The 15,173-nt window shown below is 39.6% G+C and overlaps 1 protein-coding gene across 2 annotated transcripts in view; it reads right to left on the reverse strand.

Annotated features, from left to right (window-relative positions):
- The window catches only part of ME2 (malic enzyme 2), a 71,163-nt gene that overhangs the window by 42,289 nt on the left and 13,701 nt on the right, over nt 1-15,173 (reverse strand). For both annotated transcript variants that reach the window (XM_015121988.3, XM_077975458.1), the window contains exon 2: nt 10,653-10,772. In XM_015121988.3, the coding sequence (XP_014977474.2) occupies nt 10,653-10,760 (108 nt within the window). In that variant the 5' untranslated portion in view covers nt 10,761-10,772. The remainder of the gene's footprint in view (nt 1-10,652; nt 10,773-15,173) is intronic.

A 15,173-nucleotide genomic window follows, 5' to 3' on the forward strand; every position in this document is an offset into this window, starting at 1 on the left:
CTGTGCAAGCAGGAAGTGAAGGCTTTTGGGTAGTTGTAAACTGCCTGGCTCAGTGCTGGAGGTATGCCGCAACATGCACACAGAGCCGCTTGGCAAAAAATGGGAAATTTACTAGTTCCAAGCATTTAAGTCTTTGTCTAATTATCAGCTGACCACAAAACTAACCAATCAGAGACTTCAGTGGGCATGTACAAGGATACAGACTTTATAAAGAATTAGTTTGGAGGCCGGGCACAGTGGCTCATGCCTGTAATCCCAGCACTTTGGGAGGCCAAGGAGGGCAGATCACCTGAGGTCAGGAGTTCGAGACCAGCCTGGCCAACATGGTGAAACCCCCGTCTCTACTAAAAATACAAAAATTAGCTGGGCATGGTGGCACGTGCCTGTGGTCTCAGCTACTTGGGGGGTGGAGGCAAAAGAGTCGCTTGAACCTGGGAGGTGGAGGTTGCAGTGAGCCAAGATTATGCCACTGTACTCCAGCCTGCACAAAAGAGCGATACTCCGTCTCAAAAAAAGAAAAGAATTAGTTTGGAAATATCACTAAACAAGCAAAAGGAGCAGCAATACAACAAACCCTGGGAGGAGTATTTGATTTCCTGAGCTGCTACCCTATTTAAAATGTCCAGTTTTCAACAAAAATCATTAAACTGTCCTTGAGGAAGCCTAAACATTGTACTTACTAGATAAAGACTTTAAATTCACATCTTTGAATACATTCAAAGACCTAAAAGATGTCTATGTCTAAAGAACTAAAGGAAAGTGTGAGAATAATGTCCCACCAAATTCAGACTATCAACAAAGAAATTAAATGGAAATTCTGGGGATGAAAGTACTGCAAACCAAAAATAAAATTATAAGGTCCCCCAACCACCTGAATGGACTTCCTCCTTGACCAGGGCACTCTAACATTTAACCTGAAAAGACTGGTTTAGGTTATGATAGCAAGTGGGGGGTTGGACATGCCTCACTGTACTCCTACAGCATTAACATCAACACAGACCTTAAGCCTGATAAGAAACACTTACAATCTATTCTCTGAAGCCTGCTACCTGGAGGCTTCATCTGCATGAAGAAACTTTGGTCTCCAAAACCTCCTATCATAATCCAGACATTTATTTCTATTGATAGTAACTCTTTCAACCAACTGCCAATAAGAAAAAATTTGAATCTACCTATAACCTGGAAGCCCCCACTTCGAGTTATCCCACCTTTCTGGACTGAACCAATGTGTATCTTAAATGTATTTGATGTCTCATGTCTCCTTAAAATGTACAAAACCAAGCTGTGCCCCCACAACCTGGGGCACGTATTCTCAGGATCTCCTGAGGGCTGTGTCACAGGCCATGGTCACTCATTATGTGGCTCAGAATAAATCTCTTCAAATGTTTTACAGACTTTTAATCTTTTCATCAACAGTACAATAAATGAAAATAAAAAATTTACCCGAGGGGTTCAACAGTAGATTTGAGCAAGTGGGACAAAGAACTAGCAAACTTAAAAATAGGTCGCCCAAGATTATCTAGTCTAAGACAGAAAGAAAAAAGAATAAAGAAATACGAATTGCCGGGCATGGTGGTTCATGCCTCTCTCTAATCCCAGCACTTTGGGAGGAGGCTTAGTTGGGCGGTTCACGAGGTCAAAAGATCGAGACCATCCTGGCCAACATGATAAAACCCCATCTCTACTAAAAAAAACAAAAATTAGCTGGGTGTGGTGGCGTGTGCCTGCAGTCCCAGCTACTCAGGAGGCTGAGGCAGGAGAATTGCTTGAACCTGGGAGGCGGAAGTTGCAGTGAGCCGAGATTGTGCCACTGCACTCCAGCCTGGGGACAGAGGGAGACTCCGTCTCAAAAAAAAGAAATATGAACAGAATCTCTGAGACCTGTGAGATACCATCAAGTATGCCAACATATGCATAATGAAGTCTGAGGAGAGAAGAGAAAGAAGCAGAAGAATATTTCAAGAGATAATGCCCCAAAACTTCCCAAATATGAGAAACATTAATCCAACAAGCTCAACAACTCCAAGTATGATAAACTCAAAGAGATCTACACCTAGACAAAGACAAAAACAAGTTTGCAGATGGAGCATAGTTAAATGCATTACCATACTTCTCTAAAGAAAATAACGTCGGCCAGGAGCAGTGGCTCAAGTCTATAATCCCAGCACTTTGGGAGGCTGAGGCAGGCAGATTACCTGAGGTCAGGAGTTTGAGACCAGCCTGACTAATATGCAGAAACTCTGTCTCTACTAAAAATACAAAATTAGGCCGGGCGCAGTGGCTCATGCCTGTAATCCCAGCACTGTGGGAGGCCGAGGCAGGTGGATCACAAGGTCAGGAGTTCTGAGACCAGCCTGGCCAATGTGGTGAAAAACCCTGTCTCTACTAAAAATACAAAAAAAAAAAAAAATTAGCCAGGTCTGGTGGCAGGTATCTGTAGGCCCAGCTACTTGGGAGGCTGAGGCAGGAGAATAGCTTGAACCCAGGAGGTGGAGGTTGCAGTGAGCCGAGATTGCACCACTGCACTCCAGCCTGGGTGACAGAGCGAGACTCTGTCTCAAAAAAACAAAAAACCAGAAAAAACAAAACATAATCCAATTATATGCTTTCTGCAAGGGACACAATTAAGTGGAAAGTAAAAGGATGGAAAAGGATATACCACACAAATTGTAATCAAAAGAGAGCTGCAGTGGCTATACTAACAACAGACAAAACAGACTTTAAAATGAATGCTGCTACTACAGAGGACATTTTACAACGATGAAAGGGTGAATCTATTATGAAGATATAACTATTATAAATATAGACATACCTAACAACAGAGGTCCAGAATACATGAAGCAAAGCTAACAGAATTGAAGACAGAAAGGCAATTCAACAAGTTGGAGACTTTAATACCCACTTTCAATAATGGAGGAGACACTAGACAAAATAAGGAAACAGCAGACTTGAACAACAGCATCAATTAATGAGTCCTGACAGATACACAGAACACTCAACAACTGCAGAATACATATTCTTCTCAGGTGCTCACAGAACAGCCCAGGACAGATCACGTGTTAGACCATAAAACAAGTTTCAGAAAATGTAAAATAATTTAAGTCATTCGATGTGTGATCTCAGACTACAATGCAAGGAGATAAGAAACCAATAATATGAGGAAATTTGAGGAATTCACAAATATTTGAATAAATAACATACTCCTAAATAACCAACTGGCTAAAGATGAAATCACAAGGGAAATCAGAAGATACTTTGCATTAAAACATAACGTATCGGCCAGGTGCGGTGGCTCACGCCTGTAATCCCAGCACTGTGGGAGGCTGAGGTGGGCAGATCATGAGGTCAGGAGATTGAGACCATCCTGGTTAACATGGTGAAACCCCATCTCCACTAAAAATACAAAAAAATTAGCCAGGCGTGGCGGTGTGCGCCTGTAGTCCCAGCTGCAGGGGAGGCTAAGGCAGGAGAATGGTATGAATCCGGGAGGCAGAGCTTGCAGTGAGCCGAGATTGCACCACTGCACTCTAGCCTGGGTGACAGAGCAAGACTCTGCCTCAATAAAAAAAAAAAAAAAAAGAAGAAACATATCAAATTATTTATTAGTTTAATATTAAGCTGAAATGATCATCCTCTCACCTACTCTTCTCCATCTCCCTTTGCCACTTCTCCCAAGTCTCCCTTTTTCTCATCTATGCAACAGCAATTCCCTCCCTCCCAATTTACATAGCAGAGGTGTACTTCTTCTGGCTGATCCTGAAAGATCCTGAACTATTTTCCTTTAGGCACATGCAGTTTCTCCACAGGAGTCAATACCGACACAAATCTCTTAAACAGACACTTGAATATTCAGGTAAACATGCTAGGGAGCCAGTAAGGGTGTAAAGTGGGAGTCTCATCAGCCATTGGAATTCCAAATCCAATGACTATTACACTATTATGTACCCATGTATTTATTATATGGCTTATGAAACATTTTGGGGATATATTTATAATATACTTTTCTCAGTGGTAAAATTGCATATAAAAGTATATGCTATAATCTTAAAAGTAAGTATACTTTTAAGAGAATCATGGCCAAATAAAAATAGATGATATTTTTTTTATCTTTTATTAGTCATATTATTTGCGTAAATAAGAACCAGAAGAAAATTCTAAATTTATTAAAGAACTAGCCAGGAGAAGTTAAAATAAAAACAAATAAATTAACAAAACCCTCAGAGAACTAATAACCAGAAAACCAGAGTTCCAGATACAAAGCTTGAGCATGTCCTTAAATCTTAGGGATGGAATCTACAAAATAAAGGAGTTATTGATTCTCTTCAACACTCCTTCTTGAATTAAGTTAATGGTTTGCATAGGTATTTACTATGTACTTAGCTCTTTTAGTTCTGGCAATCTATGGTTCATTATTCTAAATAGAGTCCATTAGGATATTTTAATTTGGCTGAAATAAATTAAAAATCTGTAGTAAAATCTCTTTACAATCTTACATCTTGAAGAGAATATTTGGTTTAAAAGAGATGCTCAGTACTATTATGGGAGGAACTGGAAAAAGAAAAAAATGTAGATAGAAGGAGTGATTTGAGAATTACTAGCTTCTATCAATAGTGTTCAGGTGTTTTTAAAAAAAATTTCAGAAGGACTCTTATACCTTTAAATCACTGGGTCATCAATAAAAATGCTGGCGTCTCTCTTGCTAAGGCAGCCAACACAGAGGTAGGAAGAACAAAAGTGAAAAAAAAAATTGAGGGTAGGAGGCTATGTACATAGTTTAGAGTTGGCTCATCTTGTAATCAAATAATTGTACACTTTTACAGTTGTAATCATAATAAACTTCAGCCTGAATCCTCTCCAAATTTCTTGTTTGAGAACTCTACTCTATGGAAGCATTATTAAAGTGTAAAAGAAAGTATCACTTTTATCTACCTCTAAAGGCTTTAAATCCACACTAAAAATGAATAGCCAATTCATTTATTATATATTTTATTATCTCTATGATTCAACCAAATATTTATTTACTGGTACTCATTTCATACTTTAAAGCACATTTTATCTATATCTTTAAGCCTTTTACAATCTAATATAAGACATATCATGAGTGTAATAGAAATAATCTAAGACTAAAACAACTTTTCAGACTCTTTAACACTGATTTGGGTTTGTACTGAGAAATGTAAGAAGGCAAATGATTCAGGAGATAGAATCCATTTATATACATTTATATGCAGGAGATAAAATGCATTCCCTTAACCTCAATACGGATAGGCACTACATAGCCAGTGCCTCACTAGCATTCAAATGCATGTTTACATTTCTGAAAATGTGTTAACTGAGATGAACTTGCACTAAAAAGGGCAAATTATAACTAAGTGGAAAGCTCTGTTCATCACAAATCCACAATTACTCACATTGCATGTTCTATTGCTTATGTTGTTTTGGTATAGGAATTAGGTCTTAATACATAAATTTGAAATAAAATATACTCATTGTATCAGCCCATTCTTATGCTGCTATGACGAAATACTGAGACGGGGTAATTTATAAGAAAAGAAGTTTAATTGACTCACAGTTCCACATGGCTGGGGAGACCTCAGGAAACTTTCAATTATGGTGGAAGGTCCCTCTTCCCAGGGTGGCGGGAGACAGAATGAGTGCTGAGCGAAGGGGGAAGTCCCTTATAGAACCATCAGATCTTGCGAGAAAAGCATGGGGGAAACCACCCTCATGATTCAATTACCTCCACCGGGTTCTACCTTTGACACGTGGGAATTATTAAAATTCAAGATGAGATGTAGGTGGTGACGCAGAGCTAAATCATATCACTCATCAACTGAAAACTTTTTAACGTAATTTAAAATTATTCTTACTTTTTTCCTTCTTCTTCCTCCTATTCTTATTTAAAAAAAAAAAAAACTCTATCACTCAATTTTTAAGACTTTGTAAGATGAAGTGGGCTTAAGAAAAACACAAAAAAATGACAAGAAGACATATAAATCAGTACATTGGGAAAAAAAGGTGTGAATAGGGGTATTTCCTAACTTGTTTTACAAGAAGTAGGTAACAAAATTCCTACCTAATCCAAACTTCTTTTCTGAAAACAAAACCCATGTTTAATTATCTGTGAAACTCTGAGCACCAATCATGTCAGATTTTGTTTTCCTATGTGTTCATTTGTTCATGCATTCATCCATCTATCCAGCATGTACTGAGGCTCTGTGTGTGCTAAGTACTCTGGGGTAAGATATTGAGGATACAGACCAAGATATGGTCCTTGTCCTCAAGGGAGGAATGAGATAATTCCAACTGAGTATGATAAATGGTATTGACAGAAGTGAGCACAAGAATGCTCAAAGAACAAACAGGGAAGTAACTCATCCAGTGTGGTGAGGAAGTAGAAAAAAGGGTCAGTGAAAACTTCCTAGAGCAGTGGTCCCCAACCTCTGGCACCAGTGACCAGTTTCATGGAAGACAATTTTTCTTTTCTTTTTTTTTTTTTTTTGAGACAGGGGCTCACTCTGTCACCCAAGCTGCAGTACAAGTGGCACGATTTCATTGCAACCTCCACCTCCTGGGCTCAAGTGATCCTCCCACCTCAGCCTCCTGAGTAGCTTAAACTATAGGCATGCACCACAATGCTTGGCTAATTTTTCTGTATTTTTGGTAGAGACGAGGTCAGGCTGGTAGAGACCAGGCCAGGCTAGTCTCAAACTCCTGGGCCCAAGCAATCCACCTCAGCCTCCCAAAGTGCTGGGACTACAGGTGTGAGCCACTGCACCCGGCCGAAGACAATTTTTCTTTTGATGTCTTAGCTGTTATTGAAGTCATTGATGATAGTTATATTTTCATGAGTTTTTATCTTGTTGACTATATTTCAGGGGGTGGGGAATGGTTTCAGGATGAAACTGTGCCACCTCAAATCATCAGGCATTAGATTCTCATAATTAGTGCACAACCTAGATCCCTTGCATGCACAGTTCACATTACGGTTTGTGCTCCTCTGACAGGAGGCAGAGCGCAGGTGGTAATGCAAGCCATGGGGAGTGGCTGTAAATACAGATGAAGCTTCACTTGCTCAACCACTGCTCACCTTCTGCTGTATAGGAAAGGATGCAGAGCTGAATTTCAGAAAATTATTAGAAAAGTTAGCCAAATGAGCACGCAGAGAAAAGGAGAAATACAATTTTATACTTGTATAGCACTTTAAATGTTTCCAAATGCTATTACCTATATTATTTACATGAAAAAACTAAGGCCTAGAGAAGTTGAAGGGTTTGCCAAAGTTTTATGGCTAGTAAATGGTAAAGCTCAAATTAGCACCTAAACTCCTGCTTATAACCTAGCATAATGGTGCCCCACCTTTTAAAGTATAAGAAATTTTGGCCAGGTGTGGTGGCTCATGCCTGTAATCCCAACAGTTTAGGAGGCCAAGGCAGGTGGATCGCTTGAGCCTAGGAGTTCAAAACCAGCGTAGGCAACATGGCAAAACCTCGTCTCTACAAAAAAATACAAAAAGTAGCCAGGCGCGGTGGCATGTGCCTGTAGTCTCAGGTACTCGGGAAGCTGAGATGGGAGAATCACCTGAGCCCAGGGAGGTCAAGGCTGCAGTGAGCCGTGATAGTGTCACTGCACTCCAGCCTGGGCAACAGAGTGAGAACCTGTCTCAAAAAAATATCATAGGCCCGGCGCAGTGGCTCACACCTGTAATCCCAGCACTTTGCGAGACCGAGGCGGGCAGATCACGAGGTTGGGAGATCGAGACCATCCTGGCTAACACAGTGAAACCCCATCTCTACTAAAAATACAAAAAATTAGCCGGGCATGGTGGCGGGCGCCTGTAGTTCCAGCTACTCAGGAGGCTGAGGCAGGAGAATGGTGTGAACCAGGGAGGCGGAGCTTGCAGTGAGCCGAGATTGTGCCACTGGCTCTAGCCTGGGTGACACAGCGAGACTCCATCTCAAAAAAAAATAAAACATAAAAAATAAAATAAAATGAAATAATACTAGGTTTCTACTTGGGATAATAAAAAAGTTCTGGAACTAGATAGTGATGATGGTTGCACAACACTAAATGAATTTAATGTCACTGAATTGTATACTTTTAAATGGTTAAAATTGTCAGTTTTGGCCGGGCGCGGTGGCTCAAGCCTGTAATCCCAGCACTTTGGGAGGCCGAGACGGGCGGATCATGAGGTCAGGAGATCGAGACCATCCTGGCTAACACGGTGAAACCCTGTCTCTACTAAAAAATACAAAAAACCAACCGGGCGAAGTGGCGGGCGCCTGTAGTCCCAGCTACTTGGGAGGCTGAGGCAGGAGAATGGCGTGTACCCGGGAGGCGGAGCTTGCAGTGAGCTGAGATCCGGCCACTGCACTCCAGCCTGGGCGACAGAGCATGACTCCGTCTCAAAAAAAAAAAAAAAAAATTGTCAGTTTTATAATATGCTTCCTTTACCACAATAAAAAAGTTTTATAAACAAAGAGCAGGTATACCTTGAGTATACAGTGATTACAGACATACATTTAAAAAGATTCAGAATTCAATACTGCCTTTAATTACTATTTTATTAACTATAGCAGCAACATATCCTTAAAATAATATTTACAAAAATGTGAAAAGTTATTAAGTCTACAGTGTTTGAAGTGCAAACTTGATTTCTTTACATGGTAAGTTCCTGAGGAGTCTATAACCTATGACTTGGGAATCACTGGTCTATGTTCTTCAAACAAAAATTAAACTCTTCCTGATGTTTAAGGGGTTTCCAGAAGTGGTCCTTCAATGATGTGACCATACAGATGCTATTCAATCTTAGAGATTTCAGAAGGCCAGATGTTAGACATTATCTTCTTTTTTCTTTTTCTTTTTTTTTTTTTTGAGATAGAGTTTCACTCTTCTTGCCCAGGTTGATGTGCAATGGCACAACCTAGGTTCATCGCACCCTCCACTTCCGGGTTCAAACAATTCTGCCTCAGCCTCCCGAGTAGCTGGGATTACAGGCATGCACCACCACGCCCAGCTAATTTTGTATTTTCAGTAGAGACAGGGTTTCTCCATGTTAGTCAGGCTGGTCTCGAACTCCCAACCTCAGGTGATCCACCTGCCCCGGCCTCCCAAAGTGCTGGGATTACAGCCATGAGACACTGAGCCTGGCTGACATTATTTTCTTTAGAGAAGTATGGTAATGCACTTAGACTATGCTCCATCTGCAAACTTGTTTGCCACTCAATGTACTTTATAAATTTCTTATAATCTCTAAATCCCCAGAGTAGGTTTTAAATAAATTATTTCCATAAGGATAACAGATAAAATAAAACCAATATATTTATCAAATGTACCCATAGCACTATAAAAGATACACAGAAGTATTTGAATGGTCACTGCCCAAAAGGAACCAGAAATATAGTCAAGAAGATATAAATTCATGAAAATGTAACTACCATAAATGACTTCAATAACAGCTTAAAACCATGAAAAGAAGCACAAAGCAACACATATTGATTACTTGCCACAGGTACAGGAAGAAACTGCTATGGGTTTTCAGAGAAGGGAGTAATTACTCCTCCAGGGTGGTATAAAAAGGTTCTACAGGAGAACTGGATTTGAAATGAGGTGCATCTTAAAGAGCAAATGTGATGTGGAGAGGTCAAGCACAAAGAAGAGAGGATTAGAATATCCTTCATTAAGCTTCATTTAACGCACTAACTGCTTGCCGAACTCATTCTGTGTCACACACAAGAATACAAAGGTGAGGTGCTCTGTGTTACCCATGGTCAAATTCCCCTTTGTAGGCCTGAAACCCCTCATTACTTATCATATGATAACAATAAACTATTTTCCCTGATAGTGGGAAACAAATGGGACTGACAAGTTTTTTATGACTGCTCTTTTAAAATAAGTCACACCTTTCATTTGAATTTACCTTTCCCCCAAAGGTAAATTTCATATATTGCAATGTATCCTCCTCTTGCAAGCTTCTTGTAAAAAAATCTCTTCCCAGAACTTTTACTTACCATTTAATATTGCCACTAAAAAACAGACAGGCACTTGTCCACTGAACTAAACACCGATGAAGGACGAAGTCATGACTGGATCTCAATACTGCGCGTCACTTTTGTCCCAAGAGTATAATAGAGTCAAGAGTCTCTCTCTTTTGAAGCCGTCATCTAATCATTCTAACTAAGGGGGAAAGTTTTTTGTGTGCAATGGTTTGTGTCCAAAAAGACAGGTGGAGGTGGGGTGATGTGGACTTTACATAGAGGTTCATTTCACAATTTTGACCCTACCTTCCAAGGACCTAACTGATTAGCTCAGGGTGAGTACCTGATGTGAGCTGGGGAAATGTAAATATCTCACATGTGGCCCAACGTCCTGGCCAAAGCACTATTCCAAGTTTTTATTTTTTATTTTTTAAAGCTAGAACTAGGAATCAAAGTCAATCCTTTTCTGGTGGTAAAAGTCATGAGGATGAAATTTAGGGGGTATAAAGCAACCACGATTTTGCCATGTAGAGAAGCGTAAAAAGTTCATGTAAACAACTATCTCTGAACAGCCTTAGCATAAAGCTACAAAAATATGTCACACCTTATCAGTCTTAAATATATCAAACCTTTAACAGGAAGAGAGCAAATGTACGTTGGTATTAATGTTACCACCTTGTTGGTTCTCGGGTTCAGCATAAGTGGCTTGCCTTTTTCTTTTATGTGCAAACGTCGACACGCCAAAGTGCAAGTGGTAGAAACTACTCTTAACCGGGACAACATCTTTTCTTTCACCTGAAAAAAACAAACCAAATAAACCACTGTTGAGAATCATATTATAGGCCCCCATGTCCACTGGGTATCAGTTTTCAAAACACATTCATGTTTCCATAGGCTGCAACTGTTTTTTTTTTTTTTTTTTTTTTTTTTTTTTTGAGACAGAGTCTCGCTCTGTCGCCCGGGCTGGAGTGCAGTGGCCGGATCTCAGCTCACTGCAAGCTCCGCCTACGGGGTTTACGCCATTCTCCTGCCTCAGCCTCCCGAGTAGCTGGGACTACAGGCGCCCGCCATCTCGCCTGGCTAGTTTTTTTTTAAAAAGGTAACAAAAGGCGAAGGTGAAAACTTAACTTTTTCTGATAACACTCTTATGTTCTTGGGAAATAATCACTGCTACTCTTTATGTACCACCTACTATGTATCAGACACTGCAAAAAACATTTAACCTCTTTCTAGACACACAAGTGTGGCAAGGTATGCATCTCCTACTTGTGAGAGAAACAAATTAAGAGGTTAAGAAACAAGGTAACATAGTAAATAGCAAAGTGAGTTTCATTTTAGTGAGTGAGAGTTTAGCTTGAAGGTAGAAAAGTAAATAATAGGAAAGTGGAGACACACACAGAGGAAGAAAAACTATCCTGATTCTTAATCTAGACCTAGAATTTCAATGTACTATGTTTAATGTTTAAATTTAATATACTAGAATTTTTTGTCTTAGCAAACCTGTTATTTAATATAAATAAATAATATAAATTGGCTAGAAAACATATAAATTGTGTATAATTACTTTATATGAAATAATGTATAAAATAATTGCATCCATCATAAACATGGACATTTTTAAAGAGAAAACTATACATTAAATATAAAATATTTAGTGACAATAGATTCTTCTGCTTACCAATTACCTCACCAAAAATCAGAATTTGAAATGCCTATTTATTTCTTTAAACATTACAAATCATTGCAATGATTATGCTGTTAAGTTTTTTTAAATGGAATTTCTATTTGTGGAGAAATCCATGATCTGTGTGAGGGGGCAGCAAAACCATTTACATAAGGATTTTTTTTTTCTTTTTCAAGCTCATATACCATAAAAGTAACCATTTTAAACTGAACAATTCAGAGGCATTTCAGAAATTCTTTTTTTGTTTTTGTTTTTGAGATGGAGTCTCGCTCTATCGCCCAGGTGGAAGTGTAGTGGCACCATCTCAGCTCACTGCAAGCTCCACCTCCCGGGTTCACGGCATTCTCCTGCCTCAGCCTCCTGAGTAGCTGGGACTACAGGCGCCCGCCACCACGCCTGGCTAATTTTTTTGTAGTTTTAGTAGAGAAGGGGTTTCACTGTGTTGGTCAGGATGGTCTCGATTTCCTGACCTCGTGATCCGCCTGCCTCGGCCTCCCAAAGTGCTGGGATTACAGGCATGAGCCACCGAGCCCGGCCAGAAAATTCTTATAGTTGTACAACCACCACCTCTATTTATTCCAAAATAACTTTTTACCCCAGAAAGAAACACTATACCCATTAAGCAGTTATTCCCCATTCCTCCTTTTGGTCCGTTACAACATAAACTCTTTATTACCATTATTCTGTATATTTATGCTTTACAACAAAAGTTTTGCCAAGCTCTACTATAAGTGTTACAAATCCCTGTGACCCGAAAGGCAGGAAGGAAACTATCCTGCCTGTGTTGTACACACACACACACATATGAGGTGGGGGGGTTGTTCAGTGGCAGCATGATTTCTGGATTACTTTTACGCATATTTCAATCCAGAGGTCAGTGAGAACTTCAAAAAAGGGAATTTATTTATTTATTTATTTTTGAGAAACAGTCTGGCTCTGTCATCCAGGCTGGAGTGCAGTGGTGCCATCTCGGCTCATTGCAACCTCCGCCTCCCAGGTTCAAGTGATTATCCTGCCATCCTGCCTCAGACTCCTGGGTAACTGGGACAATACGCACATGCCACCGCGCCCAGCTAATTTTTTATATTTTTATTAGAGATGGGGTTTCACCATATTGGCCAGGCTGGTCTGGAACTCCTGACCTCATGATCCACCTGCCTCAGCCTCCCAAAGTGCTGGGATTATATGCATGAGCCACCGTGCCCAACCAAAAAAGGGATTTTTTTTTTTTTTTTTTTTTTGAGATGGAGTCTCTCTCTGTCGCCCAGGCTGTAGTGCAACAGCGCGATCACAGCTCACTACAACCTCTGCCTCCTGGATTCAAGCTATTCTCCTGCCTTAGCCTCCCGAATAGCTGGGATTACAGGAACCTGCCATCATGCCCGGCTAATTTTTTTTTTTTTCTGTATTTTTGTAGAGACAACATTTTTACCATGTTGGCCAGGCCGGTCTTGAACTCCTGACCTCAGGTGATCCACCTGCCTCAGCCTCCTAAAGTGCTGGGATTACAGGCGTGAGCCGCCACGCCCGGCCAAAAAGGGATGTTTTAAAGGTGTTGCATGATCACTTATTCCTGGACACTGAAACACTCCAGTTTGCAAGTAACTATGCTGAAGTTGTTTTCTGCCTCCCATACCACTTCCATCCACCAACCTTTGAAATGAAGTGCGATTTGATGTTTCAAGACCACCTGCATGAGGCTTAGCGTTTCATCAACACATCCATGTATGGATGGTAAGCCTGATATTAAATATGACGCAGTCAGAGTGAGAAGTCCTTCAACATTGCCAAGAATGTTTCACTCACATTAAATAGTCATTGATGCAATTAAACTAAATAATCAAAGCATTAAGGACATGAATGAAAAGAATGTGTGAATGATTTAAAAGGTTTCCTGTTCTTTGTCAAAAAAGTGAAAAACACTGTACAGGTAGCCAGGCCAAGATAGTAGGGATGGTTTTGTTCACAGCTTCAAAGAAGAAATTTAAGAATTAATTATGAGCCTTAACAAAACACTGACAAAGAATGTAGAAAATGGGAAGAGCAGAAAGAGTAAGAGGAAAAGGCAGTAATAGAAAATCTTCAATGTACTGTTAAAAAAAGATTTAATTTCTGAATATGTTGTTAGTAGAATAAAACTACAAAATCACACATAGGAGATTTGAGACCCTTTTAAGAAATATTTGAGCTGTTCAAAAGACAGTAAGACAGAAAAATAACCAGTAGCTGAGCCTACACAAACCTTTTGAGTCAAACACAAGCAAATTACTTTCTCAATTACCAAGGCTGACTACTGGGGAGGCATCAAACTCTAACAACTTCCTGATAGCCTTTTCAGGGGAAAGGTAACACAAATTATTGAAATTATGTATTTTACTCATCTGACTGGTTTTATTCATTAAGCAGGTGCTACATCATTATCCTCATCCTTTTTCATTGCTGCATTTCTATTATAGTCATAATAGAGTAGCAAAAATAACCATGATGAAAAATAAGTGTTCAGGTTATCTTTTTAGAAATTAATTTATGCTACCATCTTGATGCTTTAAGTTCAAAATACTATAAAATTACGATTTTGCATATACACTATTACTATTATTCTGTATATTTATGCTTATTATTTTATAATAACTCAAGTATTCAAGCAAATTTAAAGGGTTGTTTTTTTTTTTTTTGAGATGAAGCCTCACCCTATCGCCCAGGCTGGAGAGCAATGGCATGATCTCAGTTCACTGCAACCTCCGCCTCCCGAGTTCAAGCAATTCTCCAGCCCCAGCCTCCCAAGTACCTGGGATTACAGGCATGTGCCACCATGCCCAGCTGACTTTTTGTATCTTTAGTAGAGATGGGGTTTCACCATGTTGGCCAGGCTGGTTTCGAACTCCTGACCTTGTGATCCTCCTACCTCAACCTCCCAAAGTGTTGGGATTACAGGTGTGAGCCACCGCGCCTGGCCTTAAAGAGTAATTTTTTTACTATACTTTTCACTTCATGACTCCACTGAATTGTTTTTCTTAGAATAAAAAAGCAGCATTATTTTGGGCCCATTTACAACACAGGTCTAAAGCTGCAGATGATATAACTGCCATCTAGAAAATCTGAGACAGTCAACCGAAAAAAATACTAGAACTAATAAGAAGACTTCAGCAAAGTGGCTGATTATATCAGCAATAAGATCTTTAATAGGATAAAAGATTCTATTTATAATACTAATACAAATTATAAAATACCTAGGAAGTACACCAACAGAGAAACTAATAGACATAAAGAAGTCCTAAATACATGGACAGAAATACCCATTTCTGGATGGGAATAGTCAACAGTAAAAATATCAGTTTCCCCTGAAACAATCCACACAGTTCTAAGGCAATTCCAACAAAAATTCCACGAATATTTATAGAGCTTTGTTTTTTATTTTTTTAGAGACAAGATCTCATTCTGAGCTCAGGCTGGAGTGCAGTGGCCCAATCATAGCTCACTGCATCCTTGAACTTTAGGGAGCTTTAGACTCA

This window comes from Macaca mulatta, chromosome 18, assembly GCF_049350105.2.
Source record: "Macaca mulatta isolate MMU2019108-1 chromosome 18, T2T-MMU8v2.0, whole genome shotgun sequence".
Taxonomy (NCBI): Eukaryota; Metazoa; Chordata; class Mammalia; order Primates; family Cercopithecidae; genus Macaca; species Macaca mulatta.